The following is a 19,592-nucleotide window of genomic DNA, read 5'->3' as shown; positions in this document are numbered from 1 at the left end:
CCGGTCTGCTCTGGAAGGCCTGCAAACACCAGGTTGTCTCTCATGCTGTGTGCCTGGAGATACAGAACCGTCTCCTTTAGAGCTTTGTTGTCCTGGGAGATCCAATCTAATCCTGCAGTCAAGGAGGAAACCGATTCCCGCAGAGACGCGTTCTCTGCCGCGAGTCGCTCCACCTGCTCCTGGCTAAACTCCAGAGATGTTCGGAGGTCCTGGAACTCCTTGTGAAGCACCTCTAGCAGCTGGAGTTGTCCCTCAAATCCCAGCAGCCGTTTATCTATGGATTCTAGTAAATCTAAGACATCCTTACGAGGAGATGAGGCTTCGGGCGAGTCCAGGGGACGGCTCCTCTTGGTCCCAGGTGTTTCCGTCTCAGCTGCTGATTTCTTCGGTCCCATGACAAAAAACTCAAAAACTTTGTCAACATATGTTTGCAAACTTTCTAAATTTTCTCCACTTACCTCCAGGTTGAGTGTGTTATATTTACCAGATTTATTAATTTTTTGCCAGTGAATAAATTAGGCGAAAATGCATCTTAATTGTTTGTGGAATTTGGTTAACGAGCTGCCATCTGCTTCAAACGCTGCCGTGTGTCCGATGATTGAACGTCAGCGCAGGCTCAGTCCTCTCAATCAAAAGTGCAACCTTAGTGAGAAAATTTATTTTATGCATCCGAATGTTGTATGAGTCATCCCAGGCCAGTGTGTGCATGAATGGTGTTTTCGCCACCTATTTCACATTGTCACATGGCACAAGTCAAGGTTGTCCATTGTCCCCTTTACTTTTTGCTATTGTCATTGAACCCCTATTGGTGGTCTTAAAGTCCCTTTCTCATTTTAGTGGTATTTTTTGATCAAACCTTGAAATAAAACTTTCCCTATACGTGGATGACCTGCTTTTGTATGTTTCTGATCCCCTGTCCTGTGTACCACTGATGGTGTCTTTGGTTTAAAGATTTGGCTCTTTATCTGGCTACAAGATGAATCCCTCTAGGAGCAAATGTTTCCCAATAAATCCATTAGGTATTGCAATTAAACAATCTGATACCCCTTTTAAGCTTAGCACCTCTGGATTCAAGTATTTAGGAGTCACTGTGAAGTCTAATTTAAACTTCTCTGCGTCAGGATGGACACACGCAATGCCATTATACTTTCGAGGGCTCTCCGACAGGCTCGCAAGGACGGACGGAGTCGAGCTCTCTTTTCTAAACATCCATTCAACAAGACAGAGAACACAAGCTTGTGATTGGTCGGGATGCCGCTCTTGTCTACAGCGCCACCATTGCAACCTCAAAAACATAAAGAGAGCCGAGGATATCTAGCGGCAGACACGGTGAAGCTTAAAGAATACCCCGCAGAAAAAGTCTAAAAATATGAACGTTTAATTCCCCGTGACTGGAGGAGTAAAAAGATAAGCATTTTATTTGTGGACGGAAATTACGGGAAACATGGGTTTAGAGGTGGTGAGGACATGAAGAGGTGGAGGAGAATGAGTGACAAATTTGTCCGTGTTAGAAAGTCTCAAATAGAAAAAAACAATATAAACACACTATTATGGACCGGATACATGACAGGATACCACAGAACAGCTGCAGCTTGGACATCTCATGCAGCAAAGCAGATTCACAACAGGAGCAGAGAAGAACACAAAATTAAAAGTAAAATGCGGTTCACTGATCATAAACCATATGTACAAGAAATACTTAGAAATTCATTAATTACACATGCACTAATCCTCTGGCAGACACAAAGTATGGTTTTGTCAGTGTGAATGAGGGGATTCTTGCATGCATACTTGTAGGTGTAGGAGCTGACGTTTCACACAAAAGGTAAACACAAGTTATAGATCATGTGGTGCACACGCACAAATCGAAACACTAGCTCCACACGAGAGTCTCTCTGTGGAGAGAAAGACAATCTGGGACTTAATCGATCTGCAGCAGCAGACAGACATATGACTGGCTGCACACCCACAACATGATAAGCAGGTCTCTGCGATGCGTTCTGACCTGCTGCCATGGCATCACGGCTTGACTTCTCACTGCTGAGTGCTGATTGGCTGGATGGCCTTCTGATCAGCTGACCTCCGATTGTGCTGCTGCCCAGCCCGTCAATTTCTGAAGGAAGAAACAGAGGAGAAAAACATCTGATAATACATTCTGTATAGTTAATCCAGAACATTTCTACAGAATCTGGACTTGATGAGCTCTTAGTGAGATGGTTCTGTGGAAAAAAAAAATCTTTGGTCTTTTTTGTTCGGCCATGTATTTGGGGTCATTTAAATGATTCATCATTTCCTCAAATGTTATGGGGAATAAAATCATCTCAATGTTTTGTTTTCACACACACACACACACACACACACACACACACACACACACACACACACACACACACACACACACACACACACACACACACACACACACACACACACACACACACACACACACACACACACACACACACACACACAATTTCTCTCCTCTGATGTTTGATTAACAGCTTATCTAATGTGTGACTGTACTGGTGCAACAGGTGGGTAAAGGAGGGATCGCTAAAACAAACTTTGTTCCATCTACTGAGTTTGGTGAGGTGTTCAGTAAAAACACTCTGAATAAGACCTAAATAAAAAAAATCTTTTTTTGTTTCCAATTCAAACATAAAAACATCGTAATTCTCATTTTCTTAATTTTTGGTTTTCAGCTTGTGCTCAAAGTGTTTCAGTTTGCAGAGGACGGTTCTGACCTGTCAGCATGGTGATGAGTGGAAGGGTCCGGTCCTCTGGAGAGCCCCAGTACCCAGCTTCGGCCAGCAGGTTCCGTTCCAACACCTGCTGGTACAGCTCCTCAATCCAGGCCTGAGACAGGACCACCAGCACGCCGCTGCTCTGGATCACATGCACAAACTCCTTCTGCACAAGACCAACACAATCCTTTCAGCTGAGCTCAAGTGACTGAAAGGCGTGAGGTGTTTACAGGCCCCTCACCAGGCCGAGGCCCGGGGGAAGCTCTCTGCATCTGAAGTAGTCAGAGTAGTACAGCTTCAGGCTGAGCAGTAGAGAGTAGTACGACACCAGGTAGAGCCCGTCGGCGTTCATCAGAGACTGGCAGCTCAGAGAGTTGCTCGTTTCAAAACCAGGAGAATGGATCCCACCTGAGAAACAAAACTTTACGAATTAAAAACATTTGCATCTTAGAACTCAAACTAATCTCTGCCTGTCAGAAGGATGGTAAAAATATAGACACACCGGCTGCGGAAGCGCCGAGAAGCGAATCGCTCACGAAATTCGGCCGCTGCTCGCTGCTCCTCAGTTCAGATCAGACGCGCCCCAGTCGAGGCGCGCCTCGGCTCAGCTGTAGTTTTTCTTTTAAACACTTGGTGTCCTCCATTTCCTCTCTGCCTTTTCTCAGCTCTTTTCCTCTACGTTTGAGTGTTTGTACGTGTGTGTGTGTGCGTGTGAACCTATGGTATGAACCAGTTGTTTCTGCCAGTTGCATGGACGTAATTTTCACTTTAGAAGTGTGTGTGTGTGTGTGTGTGTGGGGGGGGGGGGCATGGGGGGATCTTTACAGTATGTTCTAATGGGAAACAGGCTTCAACACAAATGGTTGTTTTACGCTTGGTCCTAGAGCTCGGCCAGTGTCAATTTAAAATAGCGTAATATTCTTTTTGGATGGTAAAAAGTGCAGGGGTCAAAGCTTAACTTTGGAAAAAGTGGGGGGGACATGTCCCCCCCCCCCCCCCCCCAAAATTACGTCCATGCAGTTGAATCTCTTGGAACCCGCTCCAATTCTGCAGCTGTATCCTAGCAGTTTCTTCCGAAATGGGTACGTAAATAACCATGTTTTTCGGGGGTCGTACAGCTCCTTGTGTTTCTCAACTTCCATAATTAATTTAAAGTCATCCATCTTAACTGCTTGCCTCAGACTTTCTGCCTCTCTGTCCTGTTTGCTCCGGAAAAAAAGATACCCAAAACCACACCCTTTCACGTGGTCACACACGCACACAAGTTCGATGAGTGTGTATGTGTGTGTGGTGTTCGTGTGGTTTTTCTGCAGTGTCTGATTACAAACACATTTGACCATTGCAGAATTTTATTTTGAAATGCATTATTTTGTTAAATTTACCGGCCTGCCTCTTATGTCTAGGTTTGACTTCCTGCCAGAATTGACGCGATTCACCCGCGGCTCGTGAAAAAATAGAGCAGACGGCGAAATGATCGCTGCACAGCGCAGGCTGGCGTGCCGGTGTCGGTACAAGATCTGCTCAGGTGCAAAATCGGCTCGGGGTCCTTCGAATGCCGATGACGTCAAAGTACGGCAAACCCACTCGGACAAAATACACTACACATCTATACTGTTGGAAAGAATTTAGCAGTTTCGTTATTAAAATAATGTTTCTTAAGACGTAAGTTTGTGTTTATAATGGTATTTGTAAAATGAAACACTACAGGAGCTGGCCAGTAAATTAGAATATCATCAAAAGGTTGAAAATATTTCAGTAATTCCATTCAAAACGTGAAACTTGTACATTATATTCATGCAATGCACACAGACCAATGTATTTCCGATGTTTATTACGTTTAATTTTGATATTTATAGGTGACAACCAATGAAAACATCAAATCTGGTATCTCAGAAAATTAGAATATTCTAAAGGCCAATGAAAAAATGTTTGTTTCTCTAATGTTGGCCAACTGAAAAGAATGAACATGAAAAGAATGTGCATGTATAGCACTCAATACTTAGTCGGGGCTCCTTTTGCCTCAATAACTGCAGTAATGCGGCGTGGCATGGACTCGATCAGTCTGTGGCACTGCTCAGGTGTTATGAGAGCCCAGGTTGCTCTGATAGTCGTCTTCAGCTCCTCTGCATTGTTGGGTCTAGCGTATTGCATCCTCCGCTTCACAATACCCCATAGATTTTCTATGGGGTTAAGGTCAGGCGAGTTTGCTGGCCAATCAAGGACAGGGATACCATGGTCCTTGAACCAGGTGCTGGTGGTTTTGGCACTGTGTGCAGGTGCCAAGTCCTGTTGAAAGGTGAAGTCTGCATCCCCATAAAGTTGGTCAGCAGCAGGAAGCATGAAGTGCTCTAAAACTTCCTGGTAGACGGCCGCATTGACCCTGGACCTCAGGAAACAGAGTGGGCCAACACCGACAGATGACATGGCACCCCACACCATCACTGACGGTGGAAACTTTACACTGGACCTCATGCAACGTGGATTCTGTGCTTCTCCGCTCTTCCTCCAGACTCTGGGTCCTTGATTTCCAAAGGAAATGCAGAACTTGCTTTCATCAGAAAACATAACTTTGGACCACTCAGCATCAGTCCAGTCCTTTTTGTCCTTGGCCCAGGCGAGACGCTTCTTGCGCTGTTTCTTGTTCAAGAGTGGCTTGACACACGGAATGCGACACCTGAATCCCATGTCTTTCATGAGTCTCCTCGTGGTGGTTCTTGAAGCGCTGACTCCAGCTGCAGTCCACTCTTTGTGGATCTCCCCCACATTTTTGAATGGGTTTGTCGTCACAATTCTCTGCAGGGTGCGGTTATCCCTAGAGCTTGTACACTTTTTTCTACCACATTTTTTCCGTCCCTTCGCCTGTCTGTTAATGTGCTTGGACACAGAGCTCTGCGAACAGCCAGCTTCTTTAGCAATCACCTTTTGTGTCTTGCCCTCCTTGTGCAAGGTGTCAATGATTGTCTTTTGGACAGCTGTTAAGTCAGAAGTCTTCCCCATGATTGTGGGGCCTTCAAAACAAGACTGAGGGACCTTTTAAAGGCCTTTGCAGGTGTTTTGAGTAAATCAGCTGATTAGAGTGGCAGCAGGTGTCTTCTATATTCAGCCTTTTCAGAATATTCTAATTTTTTGAGATACCAAATTTGGAGTTTTCATTAGTTGTCACTTATGAATATCAAATTTAAATGTAATGAACATTGGAAATACATTGGTCTGTGTGCATTGCATGAATATAATGTACAAGTTTCACGTTTTGAATGGAATTACTGAAATATTTTCAACCTTTTGATGATATTCTAATTTACTGGCCAGCACCTGTATATTGTATTCATAATGTTGAACTCTTCTTTGAGCACATCCCTTGAAGGACCATAGGTATTAGCAACACCAGTGAAATTGAATTTGCAGGAAAGACGTGTGTCCCGTTTATTGAAGTATTTTGTGTTTAGAGTTTTTGACATCACCAATTCTTGTCATGTGTCTTGCCCATGTATGTCTGATCTCTGAATTGTGTGTACTGAAACTCTAATTTCCCTCTGGGATTAATAAAGTATTGATTGATTTATTGATTGATTATTTAAAGTCTTGTTCTTCTGTTATTATCTTTGCTCGGTGGTATAATGTTCTGATTACTGACATTTTATGTACAGTAGGGTGTTTTGATGTCCATAATAAATATTGGTCAGTGTGTGTGTTGGTTTCCTGTATGTGTTTATATTCAGGATCCCAACTTTTTGTTTGCTTATTTTAATGTCCATGAAGGCTATGCTGCCTTCTATTTCTTCCTCATATGAAAATTTATGTTGTCTGTGTCGTCGATATTGTGCAAGTGTTCCATGTTTGTCCTTTTGGTATGATTTCTAGAATGTCGTCCACATAGTGTGTCCAACGTTTTATTTTGCATTTTAGGGGGGCAGTGGCTATGGCTTTTTGTTCTAGGTTCTCTATGAAAAACTCGCAAATGGTGGCTGATAACTGGTTACCCATGGCGAAGCCTTCCAGTTGTTTCTACACTCATCTGAAGGATTATTAGGAACACCATACTGATACGGTGTTTGACCCCCTTTCTCCTCCAGAACTACATTAATTCTACGTGGCATTAATTCAACAAGGTGCTGAAAGCCTTTTTTAGAAATGTTGGCCCACATTGATAGGATAGCATCTTACGGTTGATAGAGATGTGTGGGATGCACATCGAGGGCACGAAGCTCCCGTTCCACCACATCCCAAAGATGCTCTATCGGGTTGAGATCTGGTGACTGTGGGGGCCTTTGTAGTGCAGTGAACTCATCGTCATGTTTAAGAAACCAATTTGAAATGATTGGAGCTTTATGACATGGTGCATTATCCTGCTGGAAGTAGCCATCAGAGGATGGGTTCATGGTGGTCATGAAGGGATGGACAAGGTCAGAAACAATGCTCAGGTAGCCCGTGGCATTTAAATGATGCCCAATTGGCACTAAGGGGCCTAAAGTGTGCCAAGAAAACATTCCCCACACCATTACACCACCAGCAGCCTGCACAGTGGTAACAATGCATGATAGATCCATGCTCTCATTCTGTTTCCACCAAATTCTGACTCTACCATTTGAATGTCTGAACTGAAATCGACTCGTCAGACCGGGCAACATTTTTCCAGTCTTACACTGTCCACTTTTGGTGAGCTTGTGCAAATGGTAGCCTCTTTTTCCTATTTGTAGTGGAGACGAGTGGTACCCGGTGGGGTCTACTGCTGTTGTAGCCCATCCGCCTCAAGGTTGTGCGTGTTGTGGCTTCACAAATGCTTTGATGCATTCCTCGGTTGTAACGAGTGGTTATTTCAGTCCAAGTTGCTCTTCTATCAGCTTGAATCAGTCGGCCCATTCTCCTCTGACCTCTAGCATCAACAAGGCATTTTCACCCACAGTTTGGAGTTCAGGAAATTGTCTTGATGAGGATCACACCCCTACATGCACTGAAGCAACTGCCATGTGATTGGCTGATTAGATAATTACATTAAGGGGAATTTGAACAGGTGTTCCTAATAATCCTTTAGGTGAGTGTATTTTGTTCCATCGTATGTGAAGCATGTGGAGTTTGCTACCAGCTTTACTAGTTGTGCTATGTTGTTTGCAGTGAGGTGTATTCTTTAGTGTAAAGTTTTGTCCCGTCTAATTCTGTTAACTACTATGTCAATGGCTTTTGGTGTTGGTGGTTTTGTAAACAGGGATGTAACATTGTTTGCGATTAGAACGACGTTGTAATTGTAATATTGTAATCTTTTGTTGTTCTTTTGCCAGTTCTGTGCTATTTTTGTAATGTTGTTCTGTGTTGCCTAATAGTGGGCTGATGATTTAGCTGATTTCTTTTGCCATGATGGGGTGTTCTGGTTGTCTATTTTGACGGTTTTGGGGGCAGTTAGAGGAAACACACAGAATAAACACACAAAAGATATTAACAATAAAATATCAGCATCAATCCAGATCTGTAGAACAGCAACTAAACAGTTACAGGTCATTCTGCTGCCTTTGCAATTATGTCCATCTTCATGCTTTCAGATGGACTGATCATGAATAGTGATGAGCAACGACCAGGTTGATGGAACCTGATAGTGCAGTCAGTGATTGAGTAAAAGCTGGTAAGTGGACTGGTTGAGTGCTACACACCTGGCTGGCTATCAAAAAATCCCCCCCCCCCCCCCCCCCCCCACACACACACACACACACACACCCCACCCCCATCTCACCAGCCTGCATTCCAGAGCAGGATCTGGAGGAGAAGTTCTGCAGCGCCAGGTCCACCTCAGGGGCAGTAGTCAGTCCCAGCAGGCGGGGCAGCAGAGCGGCCAGGGATTGGATAAACAGCCTGGCGCTTTGCTGGTCGGCCTCCTGGTTGTGGAGTAGTTTGAGGGACAGGGCGGCAGTGCGTAGGGAGCGGTGGCCCGGGCAGTCCCGAGGCGTCTGCTGCTCCTCATCAACTAGAGAGACGTTGTCAGAGCCAATGTCGGACACGTCGGAGCGTCCGGAATCCTTCTCAGCAGCCATGGAGTACTGATCACATGAGTCAAGCTCTGTTCGAGACAATTCCTGCTCCTCCATGCTAAATGAAAACAGACTGAGTCAAAATTAAACAAAAACGATTTGCTATTCACATCAGTGCAGTGCAAATAGCCCTGGTGTGCCTGTTTCAGGATCTAGAACAGGGGGGTCCAATCCTGGTCCTCGAGGGCCGGTATCCAGCACGTTTTCGTTTTAACCTGCTTCAACACACCTGATTTCAATCAGCAGGTGATTAACAGGCTTCTGCAGAGCCTGATGAGCTGCTGCACAGGTGATTCAACCAGCTAATCAAGCGTGTTGAAGCAGAAAAACCACAAAACCTGCTGGTTACTGGCCCTCCAGGACCAGGTTTGGACACCCCTGATCTAGAAGATCGCTAGATCAGAGGAGAGCTTCAGACAGCAAGAGTTTGAGTCTTACTTCCTGATATTTGGACATCTCACCTCTGATTGGCTAACAGCCATGTGACTCTTCAACTGACTGTTTACTTTGCAACATTGATGTTTTATCTCGACAAATAACACAAGCCTAGAGGAGTTTAGCTAATAGTAGCAGTTTGCATCAATTATGTCGCGATTTTCTGTTTCCTGGATGCTAAAACGACAGCAGCCTTCCACGCTGTGAGACGAGATGAGTGAGTCCATGAATGTTTAGTGACAGTGTGACGTAGATCTGCGTTTCACCATATTTTTCATCAGAAGCTAATGCAGGAGATAGGTCTAGGAGACTTTTTTCATGTTCATGTGCATGAAATACTCAAGAGTAACAAATTATACTCATAAAAATTATACTTATAAAAAGTTTTTTCAGTTTTCTACACCTTTAAAATTTAGTAGGTCTTTTGTTGTCAAACTAAAACCATTAGGAATTATTTAAAACCGACACCAAAGGATGCTAAAGTCAAATACCCGAACATTAAACTCAGTGAAAAAGCCGGTACCAGCAGCCCTACCTGAAGTTGCTTTCGCTGTACCGGGAGCCACCATGATGGGACCTCGTCCTGGATTCTACTGACAGGAAGTTGGTAATGTCAGGATAAATGAGTGCATGACTCCTCTGTACCACATCAGGAGGAACAACTCCTCCTCTTTCTGCATCTCTTTTTACTTTTTCTCCTTGAACTTCAACCTCTCTCATACTGCCTCCCCCCTCCTCCCTCTCTCTTCCTTTATCACGGAGGCTCATGTCACATTTGGTGCCCTCCTGACCTCCAAAGAGAGAAGAATGAAAGCAAGGGTCCTGGATGAGCGCCTCTGGGGTGGTGTGGCCCTCACCCAGGCCCAGGTCCCCCATCTCCAAGTCCAAGGTGGTTTGTCCCGTTTCCGTAGTGATGCTGATGCTGATGTCAGGGCTGCGTTCACTGGCCCTGGCGGTCACCATGTTGGAGGAGGAGGAGCTGTGGTCCCATGGGGACTGCTCTGAGGATAGGATGCGTCTCTGCCACCTGAAGTCCGCTTCATTGATCTCCATGGACTCCCGGGTGGACTCAGACCCTTCCTTCAGGTCGTCCATTCTCCTGAGAAGGAGCTGAGCCTGCAGCAGGAAACATTCTAGGATTATGGTATTTGAATCTGCTGCAATTCTCTGCTGGAAAAGGAGTCAGGCTTCACTTCAAAAACGTACCTGCTCAGGTGTGACACCGCGGCCCTGAGACAGCTCATCCAGAGCTCCAAGAAGAGCACAGGCACAGGAAACGGAGGAGTAACAGGCCTCGATGCCACCCTTCATACAAGCCTCAGTCATCCCATCCATCACTCTGTCTCATCAGGAAAACACACACACGGATGCATCCACACACAGTCTAATTTATTAAAAATCGAAACATAAATAACTTTTACTTAATAACCACAAAGATCAAACCAACAGTTTCAACAGGTCCAGGTAGGATTTCCTCTTTGAGAAGGAGCGCTTCCTGGTTTCAGGCTCAGCTGCACAGGGTCCGACCAGGTCATAGAGCCGCTGAGGGCAGCCTAAAATCTAACACAGACAAAAACATTCATTCTACCAGTTAGGTTTGATTCTATAAATAGCTGCAGGCCTGTTCCTCTAAGGCAGCGATTCTGTGAGTGGGAACATTTATATTTTATCAACCATTTTATCAACATTAAACTGGGATGTGTTGTGCTGAATGAAAACTCAAATAAAATCATACAAAGTAATATATGGTTGAGACCATATTCTGTTTAGGCCAACAGTGACTGCAAGATTTTTGTCGAGCTGCGTTAGCTTTGGACTAGAGACTGCAGCGCAGAGCAGCAGTACTGATGACGGGGTAACATTGGCTACACAGACCTAGTTTGGGTTTAAGGCAGGGGTCGGCAACCTGTTCCCATCAAAAAGCCATTATTACCCGTTTCCCACAGTAAAGAAAACACAGCAGCAGCCGCGGCGTTGTGGGCGGGGCCTACAGACAGCAGAGCGCTGCTCACAACAGGTGACAGCAGCCAGTACCGGTCGCTCGTGTACGTCAAAGCTATCTTTCATAAGTCGATAATCAATAAAACGATGTATATAAAGTGGATCCAGAAGTTGTAGCCCGTCTCTGCCGACAATATTTTGATATTTTTCACCCTGTTGGTGGTTTTACTGAGCAGGTGCCACTTTTGTCATACGTTTCTTTTAAAAACATGTTTAGACTGTTCAGAATACAAATCCAGGCTCTGTCACGTTTGATTGTTGTAATTAAACTTTGTAGGTGGGGAAGGTCAGAAAAGGATCAGATCAATTTGTTTTTCCCTCATTTACAGCGACGGAGATAACGGTGCAGTGCTCCTGGCTCTGGTGTTAATCAAGTTAAATTATATCTCTTTGCAACAATTTTCACAAGAAAACAGAACAGTTAAAAACAGGGCTTGTGTTGACCGGACAGTTCCCGTATTTGACCGTTTATTTTGACGGAGAAAGAATAGAAAGAATTACCCCGACGCATGCAGACGAACTGACATTTTATTCGTTTCGCACATCGCAGATGTAGCTAAATCACTCAAGAAAAGATTCCCATCTCAACATCTGAGCTGGACACTGCTCAGCGCAGCTCACTGTCAGCGCGTACGTACGGCGCACAGCGAGCTGAAGATGTGGAGAGGGGCTTGGAGCACGTCGCAGAACCAGAGCGCATGCAGGAAGATTCCTCCGACTGAAGCGAGACTTGTCACTTAGAAAATGTTCCCTGATTATGAAACTTTGGCTGAATAGTGCTTGTTCCTGTCTCCAATGTGGCGACACATCCAGGAGCCATCTGAGGAGAAGCCCAGAATCTCACATCCTCTTCAGCTCAGAAAGCGCCTATGATTACGCACAAGCGTGACCCGTCAGCCCGGTCTCACAGTAAGACCGGGTTGGAACTGTTCAGGTTTACGCAGACAATCTTTACATTTAGAATTAGCATACAGATGTAAAATTAATGCAGTAAACTATAAAGCATTTTATTTAAATATCCAGTCATTATTTTACAAGCACAGAGAGCCGCATCAGATGGATGGAAGAGACCGATGATTTCCACCCGGTTCTCCCCTCCCCGCAGCTCGGCGCATCTCTGTCTGATTGCGGCTTCTGTCTGCTGCGCGGGCTGACGGCTTGTGGAGCTCTGGGATGGAAACCTTTCCACCCGGGTCTCCCCAGCGGCAGCTCTGCGCATCTCAGATTGCAGCGGCGCTTGTCTGCTGTGCGGGCTGTCGGCTTGTGGAGCTCTCGGGAGACCTCTGTGTTCCACCCGGTTTTACCCAGCAGTCAGCCCGGCGTATCTCTGCCTCAGAAGCTCTGGTGTTGTGCACAGTTAACTCCGGTTGTAGTTAGGTTGCTACCATTAGCTTAGCTCCCACCTCTGCGTTAGCTTTGGGTTAGCTTTAGGTTAGCTTGTAGCTAGTTCGACTGGGTGTCTTCAGTTGATCCCAGCCTTACAGCCCCGCCCTCAGCTCCACCTCTCTTCCCTTTTGTGGAATTGTCTGGGCTTGACGGAACCTGTGACACGGTCAAAATGGCGGTGGTGGCCACTTCCCATTTTTCTTCCTTTGGAGCTTATGGAAACCCATTGTCCAATATTTATATGTCGATGGTGGAGATGTATTTCATCCACACTTCCTGTTAGGAAAACGCTTCTGAGAGAAGAAGCAGACCAAAGGGTTCAAACAACCACAAAAATATTGGAGTGCATCAGTGCACATTGCATCGTCGTGCCAGTGAGGTTAAGTCACCTGAACACGGGTAATATACTCTGCAATGGGGCATGTCAGGCACGAATAAAAGACAGAAATTTCCAGAACATATGAGCAATTGTGTCTTATGTTTTTTGGGTGGCCATGTGCAGGACGCAGCTGCCTGTGGATGCGGAGCACATGAAAAATCAACCCACTGCTTAAAAAGAATCCTCAATGCTGAGAGTCCATATAAATAATGTAATATAGGTAGAAACTAGTCCTTTTTCTGGGCTCTCCCTGGGTGTGTGAGTTGAGGGCTTCTAGGGGAGCCTGTCATCTTTTCAGTTGAGACTCTCCTATAATTTGAACCCTGCACTGGGTTAACCCCTGCAATGAGTATGTCCAGTAGTACAGGCTTGAACATGTTTGCCAAATGATTTGTGCAATGGTCTGCTTTTTATTATACCTCCACAAAATGCAAATTTGAGATTAGATATTTACAGAAAATGGGGGCAGCTTGCCATCAAACTTAAATGCCGTCCCTCAGTATTTAGGTCGCCATTTTTGAAGTCAGGTCGTCCAAATGACAGCAAGACGGCTTGCTGGCTAATACTATGCCTGAGCCACACAAGAAGTGACACTGGGTCAGTTATGACCACCTCCCTTCCCCAAGTGAAGGTTCAGCATTAGGAGATTTAATGAAATAATTTTCATTTAATAATCAGTTGTACATTTTACTGTTGGGGAATTGTCAGCACGTTTGACTAAGGGGGTGCTCGTGGTATGAGAAAAGGGCTCAGGGGGTCAGCAAGCTGCAAAGTGTTGGGAAACACTGCTCTAAGGGTCACTTCTAATCTTGTCAACGATAGAAAAACTTCCATCTCTTACCTCTTTCATGATGCGGATGGCTTCAGTTCGGTGCTGGGGGGGTGGGTACAGCAGGATCCTGTGGTACAGTGACTGGAGGACCGGTTTCATCGACTCCACACAGCTCACTAGACGTACTAGTTCAGCCGCGATGTAACAAACCGTCCGAACAACAGGAGCTATCCTGGCAGGGGCATTAGAGGAGCAGCCAGAGCCTCTGCCTTGATCAGATACTCCGCCACCAGAGCAGTCCACCTCCTGGCTGAATCCTGATGAGAGAAGAGGGTCAGACCAGCAGAGACCAGAAAGACTCCAACAGGAGGAACCCTCTGGGGTTCCAGCTGGTCTGGTTTACCTTGACTGAGTCTCTCTGAGGTCCGGTCTCGGTTTGGTGCCCCAATGAAGCCATGGTGAGAGGTAATGGTTTTATCGTTAATCGGGTTCCCCATGATAGCCACCAGTGATGGACACAGCTGCTTCCTGAGTAAAGAAATGCTATTAATTTTTGGAGAACATCAAAACATGGAGAAGCACAACAAACTAGAACAAAATGCATCTGTGATGGTATGCAGTAGGGCTAAAAGGAAAAACCTAATAATATGAATAAACTGATAACAAAAGTTTAATTTATATTTTTCCAAATCAACACTTTGTCATATTGATCACTTCCAGGTTTTACAACCCCCTCTGGTTACGTGACCTAATGACAAGGATGCTTGTTGGGCAGGGTGACCCGCTCATCGCTACCTCAGTAAAACTGGACCATCTCCTGGGTCCAGGACCGGCTGTGCCCTCTATGCAGCAGTACGTAGACCAGAGTGTGTAGTGTGTGTGTGTGTGTGTGTGTGTGTAGAGTGTGAAGTGGCTGTGTGGCATTCATTTTTGTGTATCATTAGATTGGATTTGTTTATGAGTGAGCAGGAAAGTGGAAAGGTGTGACTGCATATCTGTCAGGTTTGGTCTTGGACGCCGCCCTATACTGGGACATCTGGAAAAAAAAATGTCACCCTGCCACATCTTGACAGTGAGTGGGGCTTTCATCTGCCTGAATATTGGTGGCTCTCATGTCTGGGGTCCGGTTGTTGTGGCATCTGCCGGCTAGCTCCTGGCGCTGCCTGGTGGGGCCTGGGCCCTTGGGCCGGGGTCTGAGCACCCATTGATCCACCCTGGTGTAAGCAAGGCCTGAGAGCTTGCCATTATGGTCTCCTTGGTCTCTTGGACAGCTGCTGGTTGACCCCCCACACACAGATTCTCACAAGGTGTTCTCACAGGTAAGGACTCAGTGTTTTGACACATTAACTTGGGCGGTGGTTGGCAATAAATTCACCATGAACTAATTATTACTGTGTGTCTTTCAGTATACATTGTTACTGTCCTTATGTTGTTTGGTATCTCTTTTCTGCTGTATTTTTGTGTGTCCCTCATGGGTGTTTTAAGCCCATTTTTGGGGGTGCTGAAGCACCCCTAAATCAACTTCCACCACCCCCCAAAAATTGAGAATTTAAATTCAATTCAATTCAAAAATACTTTATTAATCCCAGAGGGAAATTGATTAGAAAAACATTTATTTTTTCTATATGTTTTTTAAAACCACTTGTAAAATATTAAAAACAAACAGTGCTTGGTTGAAACGTTATATTTCAACAACAAAAATGCAGCAAACCTCCCCCGCCTCAAAAGTGGTTTGATCCTGTTCACCTTTCCCAGAGTCGGGCTCTGAGCCTCCGTGTGCCACCCTGAGTGGCTGATATGCTGTAGTTATATGAGACCAGATCACCCGCTGTCCCTTGTTGTTGACAGTTTTCCATTTCATATTTAAATCTTACATAAACTGTGAGGAGAAAGCAGTGGCTGTCAGTCCAGCAAAGTGACGGGACTTTATGCAGGTCTGGAGCGCGGCCCGCGCAGGAACCACAACAAAGAAAGGAAAGACACAGAGAGAGTGTGCAGAGGTAAGACAGATGAGCACAGTGGAGAAAACTCAGTTTCATAAAGACTGGAGGCATTTACTTGTGGGTTAAAGCTTTTCAGGGCGACTGACAGTCTGAGTAATTTTTCCCAGCCAAAGAAGTTTCTACAGACAAGGTGCTGGGGTTGTGTTTTTTCTGATACATGCAAATCCATGCCCTTGGGGCGACGGTGGCACAGGAGTTAAGTGCTCGCCTCGTAATCGGAAGGTTGCAGGTTCGAGCCGCACTCAGTCTGTCGCTGTCGTTGTGTCCTTGGGCAAGACACTTAACCCACGTTGCCTGCTGGTGGTGGTCGGAGGGACCGGTGGCGCCAGTGCTTGGCAGCCTCGCCTCTGTCAGTGCGCCCCAGGGCAGCTGTGGCTACATTGTAGCTCATCCCCACCAGTGTGTGAATGGGTGAATGACTGGTTGTGTTGTAAAGCGCCTTGGGGGGTTCCAGGACTCTAGAAGGCGCTGTATCAAATACAGGCCATTTACCAAATCAAACTCTTTTAAAGCACATTAAAGAACAGTTATAATTTAATTGAATCTTTGATTGCTTATTCTTTTTAGAATTCTAAGAAATAATGTCAGAACTCCAACATCAGATTTATTTTACTTTTTTTCGGAGGTTATAGTGATCTCTTTATTCCTCCTCCCTAAATATCTACAAAATGAGATTTGTTATTTTTGAAAAATTCATCATTTTGTTTTTATTTGGTTTAAAAATTAAGGAGAAAAAAAAACTTTTGCAGAAAAAGAGCGATTTTTATTTTTTTACAATGGGCTGTTGATTAGTAGAAAATTAGGTAAAACACACATAAATAAACCAAAATTATTACTGGTACTTTTAGTGACGATGCAAACCAATGTTCCCTTGATATTATCCGTTTCACCTTGTTCAATAAGATATTTGACCAAATTGGCCCATGCATTTTCGATTTTATTAATTTACATAGGTGTGGACTCGAGTCACGACCTGGACTCGAGCCAGACACTTCTGACTTGACTTGATAAAATCTATAAAGACTAACGACTTTATTTGGACTTGAACGCCAATGACTGAATCGACTTGGATCTGTTGACTTGATGACTTAAGCATATTTGATATTTTAGCACAAAAGTGGCACGACATGGACAAAAATCATAAACCATTCTTGGTTCTGGGTTTGATTTACTGCTAAATGAATCAGCACTTTGTTTAGAATCTATTTCAGTTGTACTTTCTGCTTGTTTGAGCAAATAAATTAAGCTTTAAGAAGCTTTATTTTTGGAATTGATTTATTATCATTGAAGTTGGACAGATGACTTGATTATGACTTGAAAATTCAAAGCTAAGGGCTTGGACTTGACTCGAGACTTGACTGGAAAGACTTGTGACTTAAGCCTGGTTTATGCTTCTCCGTCAGCTCCGCAAGGGACAGACACGCACGGATTGACGGAAGCGTTTTGCTCTTTTACTTCTCCGTCTCCTGGAGAGCGTTGCAAAGCAATTGCCCGGCAGGACAACAGAGGGCATAGTGCTGTTCTTTGGTATCCTGTCATGTATCGGTCCAAGATCGTGTGTTTATTTTGTGTTTTTTGTGTATATAAGAGACTTTTAACACGGACATATTTGTCTCTCATTCTCCCACCGCTTCATGCGCTCCCCACCTCTAAACCCACGTTTCATGTCATTTTCTTCCACAAATAAAACGCTTGCTGCGCATCTTTTCACTCCTCCAGTCACGGGAGAATTAAACGTTCATGTTTTTAGAGTTTTTTCGCGAGGTATTCTTCAAGCTTCTCCGTGTCTGCCGCTAGTTAAACTCGGCTCTCTTTGCAATGGCGGCGCTGTAAACAACAGCGGCGTCCTGACCAATCACAAGCTTGCGTAATCCGTCTCATTCGACGGATGTTTAAAAAAGTGGGCTCGACTCCGTACGTACTTGCGTGCCCTACGCAAGGACGGATAATGGCGTTGCGTGTCTCCGCACTGACGCAGACGGAGAAGCATAAATCAGGCTTTACTTGTGACTTGCAAAGCAGTGACTTGGTCACACTTTTTTAAAATTTATCACTACAATTTGGCTCAGATCCATCTGTTTTCAAACATGCAGTTGTTGAACCTGTCCTTAAAAAACCAAGTTTGGACTCATGTCAGCTTAAACATTACAGACCCATTTCTAAATGACCCTTTATCTTTAACATATTGGAAAAGGTTTTGGCAGATCAACTGATTACTTTTCTGGAACTACACAACAGTTTTGACAAATTCCAATCTGGTTTTTGTGAAAAGCATATGTAACGGAATGAAATGACTGTTTTCCACCTAAAAGTCATTTCCCCCTCTCCTCAGCAGGAACTAATCTGCATGAGATATTGTTCAAGGTCTCATGCATTTGCTTCTAAACGGTTTTCCTTTACAGCCCAAGAGAAGAAAGAAGAACTTTTTCTATTTTTAATAAAGCTAATCAAACCAATTGTTAGTCAATAATAAGATGTTGACCAATCTGTGAAATAACACTGTTATGATTAGTAAAGTTTTACTAAGTAATATGACTTTAATCTAGCTGCACTAGACATCCTGATTATACGTAATGTAAACGCATGACACGTTGCTTTTGCTCATCCAATCGGAACCTTCCTTTCTGAAGCGTGGCACAGTCTCTGTTGTGTTTATAAATCTGTCCAACTTTGATTCGACCGTAAATCAAAACATCCAGATTAATAAAAACCAGTCCCCACGCCATCTTAGATCAGTTCACCGCATTCTAAGAGAAGTATCGGACCGGCCACACGGACTTCCTTTTTAAGCAAAGAACCAACAAGCTGGATAACATCTGTTGCACTTTACCAACCAAGCAACTGTTCCTTTCAGAATAAAAGCTGAACTCACTGACCCTCCGGGTCCATCTGACGCTGTCAACCAACTGTCGCTTTTTACCTGGAGACAATCCAAAGACTAGTCTGTCGTACTGCTGACGTTGTTTCATCAGCTCCGGTACCGAAGGGGGGTCCGAGGACCTGGCATTCTGGATCTGTACCGAGGTCTCATCCTAAGGGTATGTGTAGAGCGACAAAATGGCATCTTATGTGTTTATGAAACTCTGATCATAGCTTAAGAGCAAAATATCACTTCATCACTCAGACTTGCTTCTCTGGATATGAGAGTTCTGATGAGTGATCAGTGCCATCAATCAATCAAAATCAAATCAAAGATACTTTATTAATCCCAGAGGGAAATTAGAGTTTCAGTACACACAATTCAGAGATCAGACATACATGGGCAAGACACATGACAAGAATTGGTGATGGTGGTCATTTGCAACCCTGAGTCGCACTACCTTAATAGAGATAAGAGGGGTTATATGAGGATTGGTTCAGGTGGAGGGAAAAAAGGCACTTCAGTTACCCTCCCACCAGGAGGGCAGCTTTGCTCTGCAAAAAAACACCTCAGACAGATATGCAACAGACTTCAGACATCACAACATTAAGTGTCCACTAGGTGGGGTGGTGGGTTGGGAATATCCCCATTTCAGGTCCTGCAGCCACGGTGAAGCAGCGCATGTCACCTCAGTGTGGATAGGGGGAGGAGCATTGAGGGTTGGAGGGTTGCAGTGACCCTGGATGCTTCAGCGGCCTTCCCGCAGTCCCGCCCAGGCTGGGAAAGGAGACAGAATTGAGTTGCCATAGCGACGGCACATTCCACATATCTTCTGAGGGGGGAGTTTTCGTTGGAGCCTTGCAGGCTCAAGGGCACAAGATTCTGATTAGAAATTGTTTTGGGGCCAGACAGAGATAATTTCCTCTCTGTCTTACAGTTTGTTGGTCCTCAACCTCTCAAAATCCCAATAATGGACGTTAATCTATCCCAATCCG

General features: G+C 44.7%; 1 protein-coding gene across 2 annotated transcripts in view; it reads right to left on the bottom strand.

Annotated features, from left to right (window-relative positions):
- arfgef3 (ARFGEF family member 3) overlaps nucleotides 1–19,592 on the bottom strand; it is a 92,267-nt gene that overhangs the window by 48,471 nt on the left and 24,204 nt on the right. For both annotated transcript variants that reach the window (XM_070542642.1, XM_054750434.2), the window contains exons 10-18: nucleotides 14,138–14,262; nucleotides 13,804–14,051; nucleotides 10,644–10,756; nucleotides 10,403–10,535; nucleotides 9,732–10,312; nucleotides 8,467–8,819; nucleotides 2,986–3,152; nucleotides 2,745–2,910; nucleotides 2,006–2,113 (exon numbers count right to left, since the gene is read on the bottom strand). In XM_070542642.1, coding sequence (XP_070398743.1) covers nucleotides 2,006–2,113; nucleotides 2,745–2,910; nucleotides 2,986–3,152; nucleotides 8,467–8,819; nucleotides 9,732–10,312; nucleotides 10,403–10,535; nucleotides 10,644–10,756; nucleotides 13,804–14,051; nucleotides 14,138–14,262 — 1,994 coding nt within the window. The remainder of the gene's footprint in view (nucleotides 1–2,005; nucleotides 2,114–2,744; nucleotides 2,911–2,985; nucleotides 3,153–8,466; nucleotides 8,820–9,731; nucleotides 10,313–10,402; nucleotides 10,536–10,643; nucleotides 10,757–13,803; nucleotides 14,052–14,137; nucleotides 14,263–19,592) is intronic.

Source organism: Nothobranchius furzeri, chromosome 12 (genome assembly GCF_043380555.1).
Source record: "Nothobranchius furzeri strain GRZ-AD chromosome 12, NfurGRZ-RIMD1, whole genome shotgun sequence".
Classification (NCBI taxonomy): Eukaryota; Metazoa; Chordata; class Actinopteri; order Cyprinodontiformes; family Nothobranchiidae; genus Nothobranchius; species Nothobranchius furzeri.
This window is presented reverse-complemented; position numbering and strand designations above follow the sequence as displayed.